Below are 13039 nucleotides of genomic sequence, written 5' to 3' on the forward strand. Positions count from 1 at the left end.
TTGAAAACATATGAAGATTTGATCAAAAACCGTTGAATTTTTTTTATCTCACAGGTTTTGTCGTATGATTTTGTGAAGAAGAGGAAAATGGGGTGGTGAATTAATTTTGATTTAGAAATTTGATTTAGTTTAGTTTAGTTTCGGGTATAATAATGATCAAAGGGTAAATTTGACTTTTCATATATTAGGTCCCCAACATCCAAACTTAGGATGTTAAATATCTTATAAGCCCCAAAATCCCAAAGGGATTTAAGCCCGATAACAGAGTTCTTCTATTAACCATACTTTCATTATCGAGGATAGAGATTAAAAATTCTGATCTGGCTTTAAAGTAGCTAAGTTTAAACTTGTCAGTTCCCACAGGAATTCTATAAATAGCTAACAGGTTGTTGCACGGATACACTTATTTTGAGAATAACTTTGCGTGAAACAAAATGTTTATGTTGCAGACTTTTGTTTATGGAAAAGTAAAAGCACTTATGCTTACGATGTCAAAATACGCCATAAAAATCAAAAGAATAAAAATACCAATTTTTCTGAAACGGGGTGGATGTACGGAACAAACACAGGAAATCCAAACCAGTGACATTCTCGTAAATTTGAATAAAAAGAACGACTCCCCAACTGTATTGTGATCGTCACGGTAGAATGGAACCTCTCACGTGTGAGATAAAAAGGAAAAGGAGGGAGGGAGGAGGATCAGAGGGAAGGAACCCCAAAATAAAAATCTAGTGAGAGAAATGAATACACATTTGGGTCCATATTCCATTAATCAAAGACTGATAAACATTACCTACTGACAATATTTCATACTCTTTTCCCATAATAGACATTGATTATCACTAATCCTATGATAATTTGACAATTAAAAATAGTAATTTGAGGGGTATTTTAGTAAAACGGAGAATTAACAAAAGAGAAAAAATGAAAAAGAAAGGGGAAAAACGAGCTGTTCACAGCAGAGAGTAGTGAGAAAGAGAGAGAGAGAGAGAGAGAGTGTATGAAATAAACTTGCTTTGAAGGTAACAACAACAATAATTAGGGTTTCTTCTTTTCTTTCTTTGTATGGAATTCAGGAATGTTGGAAGAATTAGGGTTTTTCTATTTTATGATTGATTGATTGATCTCTGTATATAGTAGTATTCATACGATCTTTGTGTAATTTTCTTTTTGACGAGATTCTGTAGATCCAAGTGTGTGATTCTTCATTTTTAGGGTATTAAGGTTGAAAACCTGGTGGAAATTGAGATCTTAATTGGATAGAATCAGTTTTTGACTCACACTGGAAATTTGTTTGACTAAAGGAAGACTTGTTTACAGTGTGTGACTATCTGGTTGTCTGAGGTATTTTTGTTGTTGTTGAAGTTTTTTCTACTTGTATTAATCTCTTGGGAAGGATTTTCAAGAATTTATTTGGGGTTTTGTGGTTAATATCAATCATCAGTTAGTGGGAAATCATTTGGATAAATTTGGGGGTTACATATGACGTTCACGGACATAATTGGAGTTACTTGCAACAGGAAATTTATGGTAAAGAAATTTAGAAATTGGGGTATGGTTTAATGTATGTAATTATATGGTTTTCCCATTGTGAGTGAAGGTGAAAAAAATTTGATTGTCGCTTGCCTTATCGGGATATTGAGCTAACTAATAGGAAAGATAGCTGGTTAGTTTGTTGGTTGTATTAGGAGATTTTTGTGGTTTTGGTGAAAGGGTTTAAACAACGTGGAGAAGGGTTTGGGTGGCGAATTATGGCTGTTTTGGAGAATTAGGTTTGATACTTATTGTTATGAAAGAATCATACTAAGTTCTTGGGGATTTGGGTAGTCAAAATGCCTCCTTCTCCGGTGTTGAGGCGCTCTCCTAAAAAGGATCTTAGAGTGACTACTCATAAACGAGGCCGCAGTCTTGAAGGAGGAATTATTGTCAAACAGAAAGATGATGATCTTCTTCTATTCAATGAGATGGAACATAAAGAGAGCGACAACATTTTGCTTCAGTCTACTGATGAATTTGACGTATCCTTGTGTAAGTTGGGAACTTAATTCTATCATGATTCTTTTAGGAATTTAGCTTACCTTTCTTGTTTATTTGGGCCTAATTTACATACTTTAACAGCGAGAAGACTTGATTCCATTTCGAGTTTCAAGCTTGGGGTGTCAGTTCCATCTCGTGGAGAGAGTAGTGACCTCCTCAATGCAGACGAGGAGAAAAATGACTATGATTGGTGCGTACAGTTTCTACTCTTATCTGCTTTCCAGAATTAAATGATTTGCCAGCTTGTACATCATTCCTGATTCAAACATAAAACGGAAAAATTTTAATTGCATTATCACCGAAAGAACCTTTTTACTTCTTTTTTTGGTTGTTTGCATGGCCTTTTTGCAATGCTCTTTTTTCTTGCCTAGGATTTCAAAATATGTTGTTAATGAATTGCATTTGTCGGTCGCCTGTATCAAGTTTGATGGTTACTAGTTAATGGGGAATATACCCAATTTAGCTCTTCATACAGTACCATTTTGCTCTGAATGCTTCACGGTTATTGATGATATGGTTGGTATTATTGAACTTAAGGCTGTTGACTCCTCCCGACACTCCTCTTTTCCGTTCGTTGGATGATGAGACAATTCCAGTTAATCTTGTCCAGAGGGGCAGGACTCGAAGTCAGCCCATCTCCGTATCAAGAGCAAGCACAGTAAGTCAGCAGTGTCTTTTCTGAACCCAAGAGATGATTTTATTTATTTATTATTATTTATTTATCTTATCTGATATTGATAATGTGTATGTGATGGTAGGCTGAGAAGAGTTACAGGGGTAGTAGAACTAGTGCAAGTCCACAACGACTTAGCCCATCTCCTCGGTCTGGAAATAGTACTTTGCAGTCCAGGGGAAGGCCATCTTCAGCTCGTAACTCTAGTCCATCTCCCAGTGTAAGGCCTTCTAGTCCATCACTGAGGCCGTCTACTCCCCCAATTAAAAACTCAACACCTTCTCAGAGATCTTCCACACCCACTTCTCGGAAGATAAACGTTGGGTCAAGTGGCAATGCATCTTCATCTGGGAGAGGAACCTCCCCTGTAAATACTAGTCGGGGAAGCTCTCCTTCACCAAAATTTAGTGCATGGCAATCAAGTATCCCTGGATTTCCATCTGAAGCTCCACCCAATCTCCGGACTTCTCTAGCTGATACACCGGCATCTTACGTAAGGGGCTCTTCACCAGCATCCAGAAGTGGGAGGGATTCCTCCAAATTAGGACGTCAATCAATGTCACCAACTGCTTCTCGGAGTGCCAATTCAGCATATAGTTATGAGCGAGACCGACATAGTACCCAGAGTAAGGGTTCGTTTGGATCATCTGGTGATGATGATGTAGACTCTCTATATTCTACCAATCTGAGTGTATCCGAGCGGTCAGTTTCAAAGAAAGTTGGGTCACTACCAAATGGAAAAGTCGTATTCTCCAACAAGTCATCAGGAACATCTGCCTCTAGCTCGGCTCCAAAAAGATCTTTCGATTCTGCACTTCGGCAAATGGTATGTTATGTAAATAGTGGCATAATTTTTTATTTAATATGTGAGTTTGTGAGACCTGCACTGGATGGGCATACATCATTCTACTTATGCGTACCCATATCCGTATCAGTATCAATGATTTTTAAGCTTGTTTTCACGTCTTTATGATGTTCTTCTTTTGTTTAATAAACAGGAACGAAAAAGTCCACAAATGTTCAGGCCACTTTTGTCCAGTGTCCCAAGTACTACCTTCTATGCTGGAAATGCAAACTCTTCTTTCCGTCCTATGGCCTCTAGGAACTCCTCTTTAACAACTAGCAGTAATGCAAGTTCTGAACATGGTGCCAGTGTTGCACTTGATACTGAGTGCAGTGAGCATGACAAGGATAATCTGCCAATTGAAAGCAAAAAGGTACCATTTAACGATGATCAAAATGACGAAGTCTTTAAATTTGATAGAGTTGATGAAGTAGATGAAGATGGCGCGGAACAAGATGTTATTAGAGATAGTATCGGCGGAATTAATTCTAAAGAACAGAGCATCAGTGCTGCGGCTAAAGATATTACTACAACCTCTCCTGAGTCATTTATTGTTGAATTTGATCAGTCAAAAGATGCTCATCTAAGGACACCAGCAACCTGTTCTCAATGTGGCCGGAAGTTTGATGCAGTTGAGTCAATGGACAAGCACATAAACATTTGTCCAGTTTGCCATGAAAAAGTTGCTTGCATCAGTGTGCATATCCCAGACATTGAAGCAGTGTTCACCGATGCTGCAAGTCATTCTCAGATGACATTGAAAGAGAAAAGAGATGATTTCGAGGCTGATACCAAGGCGGGAATACTCAAGAGGGCGGAAATGGAACCTGTTCAAGTGAGGATGAATTTTGAGCAAGGTGAAAGTCTCATGAAGAACAGTTCCCTTGAAAAGGTGAGAGTAGGAGGAGGGGTAAAGGACGATCCGGAACAGCAAGTGGTGATCCACCCAACACTTGATTCAAGTCCTCACAAAGACACTGCTGGCGAAGAGTTCAAAAACTCCTATCCAAACAAAACAATTGATGCTGAAGCTGCTGGTATTTCCCTGCTACTGCGAAGGTCAAGTAGTAGTAAATGGCATGTTGTTCAGGGGAGGTCCTTTACTGCTACGAACGTTCCTTGCAATAATCCCTCCTATGCACGAGATAGCCAGAGCAGCATGAGGAATTCTAGTGGGCATGGTAGTGCCTCTGCATCTTCTTCTGGTGATTGGAGCTCTTCCAAACATACAGATATCCGTGTCCAGCGGCAGTCTAGCAGCAGGATGTATGACATGGAGAACTCCAATCAATATGTGGATATAGACGTTTTAAGGCGCTGGTCTTCTTTTTCTGTATCTTCAAATCATGCGAATAAAGATACTGTGCAGACTAAGAGCACCCAAGAAGGAAATTTTAGTGCTTCTATTGAAAGGGAGGATTACACGGGCTTAACTGAAAGTCATGTAGTTTCTGAGGAACATAGAATCACGTCAAAAGGAACAGAATTGGATTATAGAGATCCTTCTCTTGCCAATCATGCTGTTTTCGAGGAAAATAAACTTGCTCACACCGAAAGTGATAGAATGATTGATGGTTCAACTTCTGACATATTAAGCCCGACAATGAGTATCCAATTAGAGGAATTACGAGCATTGGCAAGTAATGAGGACTGTGTTTCATCTGATAACTACGAGGACCTTTCAAATAATGTAAGGAATAACGCAGATGCAGAAACATCAGTTATGACAGAAGAAACTGCCACAACGGGTAAAGCTGTACGTGGCACTGACATGACTGGTGCAGAATCAACAGCTCTAGAAAATGATGATGCAAATGCTCAAGATTCTCATAGTGATTCTGGAGAATCCCGAAATTCAGAAAGCACTATAGATGAACAAGAGACTTCAGTTTCGCTGGATCCTGCTCCAGAAACTAGTCTTTCAAATCAAGTCCACGTCATCGTAGGTAAGATATCTAATCTGTTTCTTGATTTTCCCAGCTTCATTTTCTTTAATCAATTTGTTCGAGCTTGACCCAATGTACTTTGAACTGAAGTTTGCATCTTTTGTCCAGAAATTAGATAATGCCATATAAACTGTAACGAGTATACAGAAAAGTGAACTCAATTTACCTATTAGTTATCGAAAGACCAAAAGTCAGGTTCAGCTTCATCTTATAATTGAACCTCTTTATTTTTATTTTGACAGAGGAATCAAATGTAGTAGTCGAGAACCGACATATGAGAAGAAGTCTAACACTGGAAGAAGCAACTGATACTATACTCTTCTGCAGCTCTATCATTCATGATTTAGCTTATGAAGCTGCAACAGTTGCGTTGTCTAAGGAGATTAATGAAGTTCACCTGGAGGGTTCTGTTCCTACGATTACTATCCCAGACAAATCATGTTCTGAAAGAAAGGATCAGCGTGGAAAGACTACTGTTCGTAAGCGGCCTCCTAAATCTGAGAAAGCCCGTCAAAGGCGGGTGGAAACAGAAGAAAACAAAAACAGTAATACTTCAGAAACTGACATAACAAGTAATGACTCTTTAAAGCATGATTCAGGGCTTCCAAAAAAGGTTGACACTTCAAGACCGCCTAAATTGGAGTCCAAGTGCAATTGCACAATAATGTAAGATTCAAACCCACGATATCGAACTCTAATATCTCTCTAACAGCTTGTATGAGGTCAGAGGGCGGGTGCAAGAGTTGTTTGTATCTTAGTCTGTAGAATTTTTCATTTTCTTCCAATTTTTGTGGCAGTTTGATTGATTGCCCCCCATCAGTGTTTGTGTTAATTATTGTTACTCCCCACAATTTATTTGTAACCAAAATATGCACCTTAAGTAGTTACCAAAGGGTGTGTGAGATAATCATGTAAAGTTTTGTGTTTACTGTCTGATTTCACGAGAGTATTGCGAATTTGCTCCTGATTGTACCAAGATTGTCCCATTCTAAAACTGTAACCTTATTACTAGAGATTCAGATTTGATTTTCATTATGATTGTTGCTGATTATATGTGAGAACGTTTTAATAGGCGCCGGAGCCACGCCATTTAGGTATTCAGCGTGTGGAATTACAGTATTTGGTTGTGGTTGTTTTACAACGGTAAATCGACAATTGTTTTGATTAAGTTAGCGCCAAGTTTTGGCGGGAAATTCAAGAAAAAGAAAAAGAAAAAGAGAAACTTCAACAAAATGTTGAAGCTCAATCCCTTTCTTCCTCTCTCTCCAGATCTCTGTAAACGATCGAAGCTTCTTTCCCTTCCAAAGCAAGTCATTAGCGAATGGAAACTGATTCAGACTCAGACGGTTCTCACATTTCTGGAACACCCCCAAGAGAAGAAGAATCAAAACCTTCAGAAACTACAATTCCTACTCGACTACTTTCTCTTGTATCTTCTTATAAATCTAAAATTGCCCTTAAAAAAACTAGGGTTTCTTCTTCTTTCTCAGTTCCCAAACCATTTTCCAATCACAAAACCCCCAAACCAAAACCAAAATCAAAATCCAAACCCAAGTCTCGATCCCTACAACAAGAAGAAAAACCTTTATTAAACCTCAAATTATCTTCACCAAATTTACCAAATCCTAAAACCCCCAAACCTAAACCCAATTTCAAAACCCAATCTCAACCTCCAACACAAGAAGACCCTAAGTTATCTCCACCAGATTCCTCAAACCCGATCCAGAACAATGAGGTTTCCTCGGCGAAAACCTTGTCATTTCCTCAATTTGTTTCTAAATTATCTCTACCAGATTTCTCAAATCAGCACGATGAAATTTCATCGGCTAAAATACTACCTATGGGATTTTCCCGTAAATTCTCAAACGCTGGACGAACTTATTCTAATCCAGAATCGACCGCAGAGAATGTTCCAGTACCAGTGCCGCAGCCAGAAATCGTTAATTCTGACCACATTGAAGTTGTAGGTAAACATGTTAATGTTGTCACTCCTGAGATCAGTACTAGTAGTTTAGGGCATCATGTTAATGCTGTTATTCCTGAGATTAGTACTAGCAGTATAGGTAATCATCAAGGTGGGGAATGTGTTAAGAAACCTGCGCGGAAGCATCCTAATTCGATAGGTGGTAGTGATCTGCAACCATTGCCGTCTAAAAAGGCAAGACCAGTAAATGAAATGAATTTTGTTAGGTTAAATATTAATGGGTATGGCGGGCGTGGGCGTAAGTTCTTGAACAAGAAAGGGAAAGGTCGCAGTAGTAGTAGTTCTTATTCGTCTCATAGTCGGAAAAATAAATGGAGAAGTAGTAAAGGAAAAGGTAAAGCAGAAGGTGAAGAAAATGAAACTAATGGTATTTGTGATGAAGATGGTTTAGTTTCAGAATTACCAAAGGAGCAAGAGGAGTGTGAGAAGACAGGGGGAGGTTATGCAATGGTAGAAAAAGTGGCGATGGATGCTCGTAACGATCCGTCTGATGAGAATTTGTTGAAGTTGTTGAAATTTAGCCATGGGTATGATTCGTTTCGTGAGGGACAGTTGGAAGCGATTAAAAATGTGGTTGCTGGTAATTCAACAATGTTGGTTTTGCCAACGGGTGCTGGGAAATCATTGTGTTATCAGTTACCTGCGCTTATGTTACCTGGGCTGACTTTGGTTGTGAGTCCATTAGTTGCTTTGATGGTTGATCAGTTAAAGCAGTTACCTCCTATGATTCAAGGTGGTCTTCTTTCTAGCAATCAGGTTGGTCTTGAATCTCGAACTTGTTTTATATTTTCCTCCTAATTATTAGCCATGTGTTTTAATCTTTTAACCATTTTTTCTTGCACAGTTTAGTGAGGAAGCTTCTGATACAATTCGTCGGCTTGTTGAGGGAAAAATAAAGGTGATAATGCGCTGAAAGTTGATTATATTACTAACTGTATCTGATAATTCCTGTCAACTTCATTTGATTGGTGTTAAGTTTTTATGCACATTTCATCGCAAGTACTCACCAATTTCTCATTTGGAGTTGGCTTTTAGTGGAGATAAAGGGATTATCAGATTATGTATAAATGAAATGCTAAATGATTATATATTGTAACAGGTGCTTTATGTTTCACCTGAAAGGTTCTCAAATAAAGACTTTCTGTCTCTATTTGGGCCCACATTGCTTGTATCACTTGTAGTGATCGATGAAGCTCACTGCCTATCTGAGTGGTGAGCAATTTGTTCTGCTTGTTGATTAGAAATTTGATCTACTTTTTCTTCTTTGAAGTTCCCTTGGTGATGGTTATCTGTATTAAGAGTTGATAGGTCACATAACTTCCGGCCTTCTTATCTGAGACTCCGCTCATCACTACTTCGAGAAAAACTCAACGTTAAATGCATTCTTGCAATGACTGCAACAGCGACAACCAAAACGTTGCAGGCTGTTATGTCTGCTCTAGAGATACCCCAGACCAGTCTAATTAAGACATCTCAGACGAGAGAAAATTTACAGCTATCTGTAACTTTGAGTGGAAATAGGTAAGTGGACTATTGCAGTTCCCCCCAAAGGTTTCACTATTATACTATCAGCAAATTATGTTATACGATGCCGATATCCTTTACATGTATAAATGTTTTTATATGCAGAATGAAAGATTTACTGATGCTGATGAAGTCTTCTCCTTTCAAAGACGTTAGGAGTACAATTATCTATTGTAAATTTCAGGTGTGTTTGTATTACTTGCTACTCAGTGAACTCAAATTCTGGGCTGCTTTCAATATTTCTAGATATCTCTACGAGTTGTAATGCCAAGGGATTCTGGCATTTGACCCGGATAACCAAATTTAAGATGTTAGAGTTGAGCCAATTAGTTAAACATAGTGAATACTTAATAGCATGTGTTTTTTTGTGTCTGTCCTGTCTGTATGCCATTGTTATTAGGTACTCATCTGGAGTATTGTTCTTTCCTGCAGTCTGAGACTGATTTGCTTAGTAAATATCTTCGCGATAACAACATTTCCGCAAAGGTATGTTTTTTGCTATCCTAGATCTTGTTAAGTAAGTTGATTGCAAATTCTTACTCTACATCTGTGGGATTTGCTTGCTTAACAATAACATGGTATATGTTGACTGTTGCTCTATAGAGCTACCATAGCGGTATCCCAGCAAAAGATAGGAGTCGAACTCAAGAGTTATTTTGTTCGAATAAGATAAGAGTGGTAAGATGTACTTCATAAATAGCTCATCCAAACTGTTTATGTGCTGTTCAGTTGGTATCATAGATTAAGTATACTTTTGCATTAGTTGGGTCCTTGTGCAACTTTGCAGGATGCAATCATTGCCTTTCAGAAGTACTGAATGTTGTTTTTGTTTTGTTTTCTTTTTTTCCCCGTATTTGAAGGTCGTTGCTACTGTTGCATTCGGTATGGGGCTGAATAAGAGTGACGTTGGAGCGGTATGATAAACTACTCTTGATTCACCTTTGGTTATATGTTGCTAATTAGATCTAGAAAAGCAAATTCATTACTACTTAATGTAATCTCTTTTCAGGTCATACATTATAGCTTGCCCGAAAGCTTGGAGGAATATGTTCAGGTAGTAGTTTATTGCAATAATCACCATTTGTTTATGCTAAAATAATTCACCCTGTGTCATACTTCATATCATCCTAAAAGATCCAATTTATGTGCATCTGTAGGAAATTGGTCGCGCTGGACGAGATGGTCGATTATCCTATTGCCATCTATTTTTCGACGATTTAACTTATTTCAAGCTCCGCAGTTTTTCATACAGGTGCAACTTCACTTTGTACTATTTCGTATTTCAGTTATTAACTTATCACCTAACGAAAATCTAAAATAAATCTTTTGTCAGTGATGGTGTTGATGAATTTGCAGTAAACAAGTTCCTGTGTCAAGTTTTCAGCAACGCTGTGTGCACACCTGGAAAAATTTTCTCCTTAGTGAAAGAATCTGCATCTCAGAAATTAGATATGAAAGAAGAGGTCTCTTTACTATCTCCGTTAACTGTTGAATGCTCTCATTCCTGAACTTGTTCTTTTTCCAATATCATTCTTATGGAATTACTCTTAACATGAAATAGACAACTTCGATCTCCACCTTACTAATCTAATTATCTTATTGATGACAGGTGATGCTCACAATTCTAACCTATTTGGAGATAGGGGAAGTGCAGTATTTGCGCTTACTCCCACAATTAAATGTCACTTGCTCCTTGTATTTTCACAAGGTCAGTAGTATAGCAATATGCCACTGTTCTTGCAAGACAGTTGATCGATAGTTGTGTTAATGTTCTTTCCTTAAGATTAACTATTGAAACTGCATTTTGTGCAGACATCCCCAGCTTTGCTGGCCTCCAAAGATATCGTGGTTGCAGCAATTTTGAAGAAGTGAGATTTTTATTTACCGAAATGATAGAGTTATTAGAAAATTATGGACATTGAAAAAATGACATTCCTTTCTCAATGGAATTTTCAGGTCTGAAATAAAGCAAGGGGCTTATGTTTTTGACATACCCACTGTGGCAAACAGCACTGGGGTGACAGCTATTGACCTATCAAAGCATTTGCAGACCTTAAAGGTTTGATCTCCCAACTTCCTTCGAAGGGTAACTGAAGTAGTAGCTTATTTGTGTATTCACCATTCTTGGTTCCCTCAAAAAAAAAACAACTTTCATCTAATGGCATGACCATGAGTAACCTGCCATGACGTACCTATTTTAGTTTTCTTTTCTTAAATAAGTGAACCAGGTAGGATGAGCACACTACAGAAATCTTAATTGAAATCTGCATTTACTAACTAATAGTCTAATACCCTTTTTTTATCATTTTTTATTAGCTTACAGAAATAAGAATTTTATATTGAGGGGTTCAGTATGACATGCTAATAAGAATTCTTATTCCTCTTCTTCCATGGGAAAATGTAGTTAAATGGAGAAGTTACATACGAAGTTAAGGACCTTGCTTTGTGTTACATGGTTATGAAAACTCCTGGTGACTTTTGTGCCCTTACAGCACATCTGACAAGATGGTTATCAGAAGTTGAAAGTTGTAAGGTGATTTTTTTTTACTCGAACTACAATGAAAAAAGTTGTCTATTCTAATGTATGGCTGATTTTTCTTGATGGTTAAATGCTTCTCTTCTGTGGGAAGACCAGATTTTCGGCCTGCTACTAAAACACTTCACAATGCAATTCGAATTTTTTCATGCCTATCCAGAAGTTGCCCTTTTATATTTTCTATTTCTGTTGCAGGTAAAGAAATTAGATGAGATGTTTAGTGCTGCTACTTTTGCTGTAAAAATGTGTGACAAGGTGGATGGCTGCTCTGGTACACAACATACTAAGTGTCTGCAAAGTAGGATCTTGGACTACTTTAACAGGGAAGACAATGATCCTCGGGGTGATTTCTCAACGAAGATGGGTCAAAGCAGGTGAAGTCGAGTTTCTATATCCTTTTCCTTTTTCTTTTGTGATAGTCGTGATAGTTTAGTATAACCAAGAAAACTTCAGATATAGACATGGTTCAAAACATTGATGGTCTAATCTGCACTCCGGTTATTTGAATATCAGAGCCGATCATATTAGTCACTGGAAAACAAGTATCTTAAGTTGAACTAGATGAGTACATAAATGTAACTAACCCTATGGTTAATTTGAGACTCATATAATACTTCCTTCTGCGTTTACTAGATTTCCACCCTTCTTGTGTTTTCACTTATTTACTGACATGACTTCTTTTTGCACTTCAGCCCATTTTTGCGAGCAGATGTGAAGGTGAAGTTTCCTTTATCTTTGCCATTTATTACTTTGTCCCAATAAGATAAAATTCCATTTTAATCTACTTGTTTTTTTTTAATTGTCTGCAATAGGTGTTTTTGCAGAGCAATACACATGCTAAATTCACTCCAAGAGCAGTTGCAAGAATAATGCATGGCATTGGCAGTCCATCTTTTCCTTCCGTGACTTGGTCCAAAACTCACTTCTGGTGAACACTCTAATTACCATCTCTTTTATTGTTCATTCAAACTCAGTACTCATGATCTAATCTTATGAAATTCCTTGGTTCACATTTTGTCTTAACTGAAGTAGAATAGGTATTCTCAAAATCTAGTTTGTACAGTTTCACCATTATTAAGAAACTAAATCCCGTAATTCTTGACATTCTTGTGTTTGATAAACAGGGGTAGATATGCGCAGGTAGATTTCCAAGTTGTCATGGAAGCAGCAACTGCAGAGCTCATGAATTTTGCAGGGAGGCATAAACTGTAACTCTGTTTTAGTATCTGGCATTCCTTAATCAATGTAAATTGCAAAGCATCGTTGCTTCATATTTATTTTTCTTACTTTGTCAAGGTAAATTAAAATAATAAAGATTACAAAAATTTACTTTTCTATTCAAGAAATCTTACATAGAACATTTATCACCATTTTTGTCAGATACAGCTACTCTGGATCCGAATTTGTACACCCACGTTTGTTTTCATGGTTAGTCAGACCGTCAACTTTAGAGAAAATTCTACTCCACAGTGATGTTAGTGAGAGAGAACATATT

General features: G+C 37.7%; 2 protein-coding genes across 3 annotated transcripts; both read left to right on the top strand.

Annotated features, from left to right (window-relative positions):
* The first annotated feature begins 819 nt into the window (after window positions 1-819).
* LOC113302765 lies at window positions 820-6535 on the top strand. The gene is made up of 6 exons (XM_026551707.1): window positions 820-2028; window positions 2119-2227; window positions 2575-2695; window positions 2796-3536; window positions 3709-5500; window positions 5743-6535. Exons 1-6 carry the CDS (start codon window positions 1833-1835, stop codon window positions 6168-6170), a joined length of 3387 nt encoding a protein of 1128 aa, XP_026407492.1. The 5' UTR covers window positions 820-1832; the 3' UTR covers window positions 6171-6535.
* Window positions 6536-6765: 230 nt separating this feature from the next.
* LOC113302766 (ATP-dependent DNA helicase Q-like 5) lies at window positions 6766-12965 on the top strand. Of its 2 annotated transcripts, none has more exons than XM_026551709.1 (19): window positions 6766-8240; window positions 8329-8382; window positions 8584-8696; window positions 8793-9005; window positions 9114-9192; window positions 9441-9494; window positions 9612-9686; window positions 9869-9922; window positions 10018-10062; window positions 10166-10260; window positions 10342-10471; window positions 10618-10716; window positions 10821-10876; window positions 10965-11067; window positions 11413-11541; window positions 11740-11918; window positions 12237-12261; window positions 12369-12472; window positions 12669-12965. In XM_026551709.1, exons 1-19 carry the CDS (start codon window positions 6822-6824, stop codon window positions 12754-12756), a joined length of 3114 nt encoding a protein of 1037 aa, XP_026407494.1. In that variant the 5' UTR covers window positions 6766-6821; the 3' UTR covers window positions 12757-12965. The 2 variants fall into 2 exon arrangements, with proteins under 2 accessions (XP_026407494.1, XP_026407493.1); XM_026551708.1 differs by having other exon boundaries at window positions 12357-12472; window positions 12669-12964.
* Window positions 12966-13039: the final 74 nt, after the last annotated feature.

Source organism: Papaver somniferum, chromosome 8 (assembly GCF_003573695.1).
Source record: "Papaver somniferum cultivar HN1 chromosome 8, ASM357369v1, whole genome shotgun sequence".
NCBI classification, from domain to species: Eukaryota; Viridiplantae; Streptophyta; class Magnoliopsida; order Ranunculales; family Papaveraceae; genus Papaver; species Papaver somniferum.

Bases quoted from the DNA above. Each gene is read 5' to 3' on its own strand.
- LOC113302765 (XM_026551707.1), top strand. From the start codon at position 1,833: ATGCCTCCTTCTCCGGTGTTGAGGCGCTCTCCTAAAAAGGATCTTAGA. The intron at 2,228-2,574 runs GTGCGTACAGTT...ATTGAACTTAAG, and splicing joins GAGAAAAATGACTATGATTG to GCTGTTGACTCCTCCCGACA. The intron at 5,501-5,742 runs GTAAGATATCTA...TTATTTTGACAG, and splicing joins TCAAGTCCACGTCATCGTAG to AGGAATCAAATGTAGTAGTC.
- LOC113302766 (XM_026551708.1), top strand. From the start codon at position 6,822: ATGGAAACTGATTCAGACTCAGACGGTTCTCACATTTCTGGAACACCC. The intron at 8,241-8,328 runs GTTGGTCTTGAA...TTTCTTGCACAG, and splicing joins GTCTTCTTTCTAGCAATCAG to TTTAGTGAGGAAGCTTCTGA. The intron at 9,923-10,017 runs GTATGATAAACT...ATCTCTTTTCAG, and splicing joins ATAAGAGTGACGTTGGAGCG to GTCATACATTATAGCTTGCC.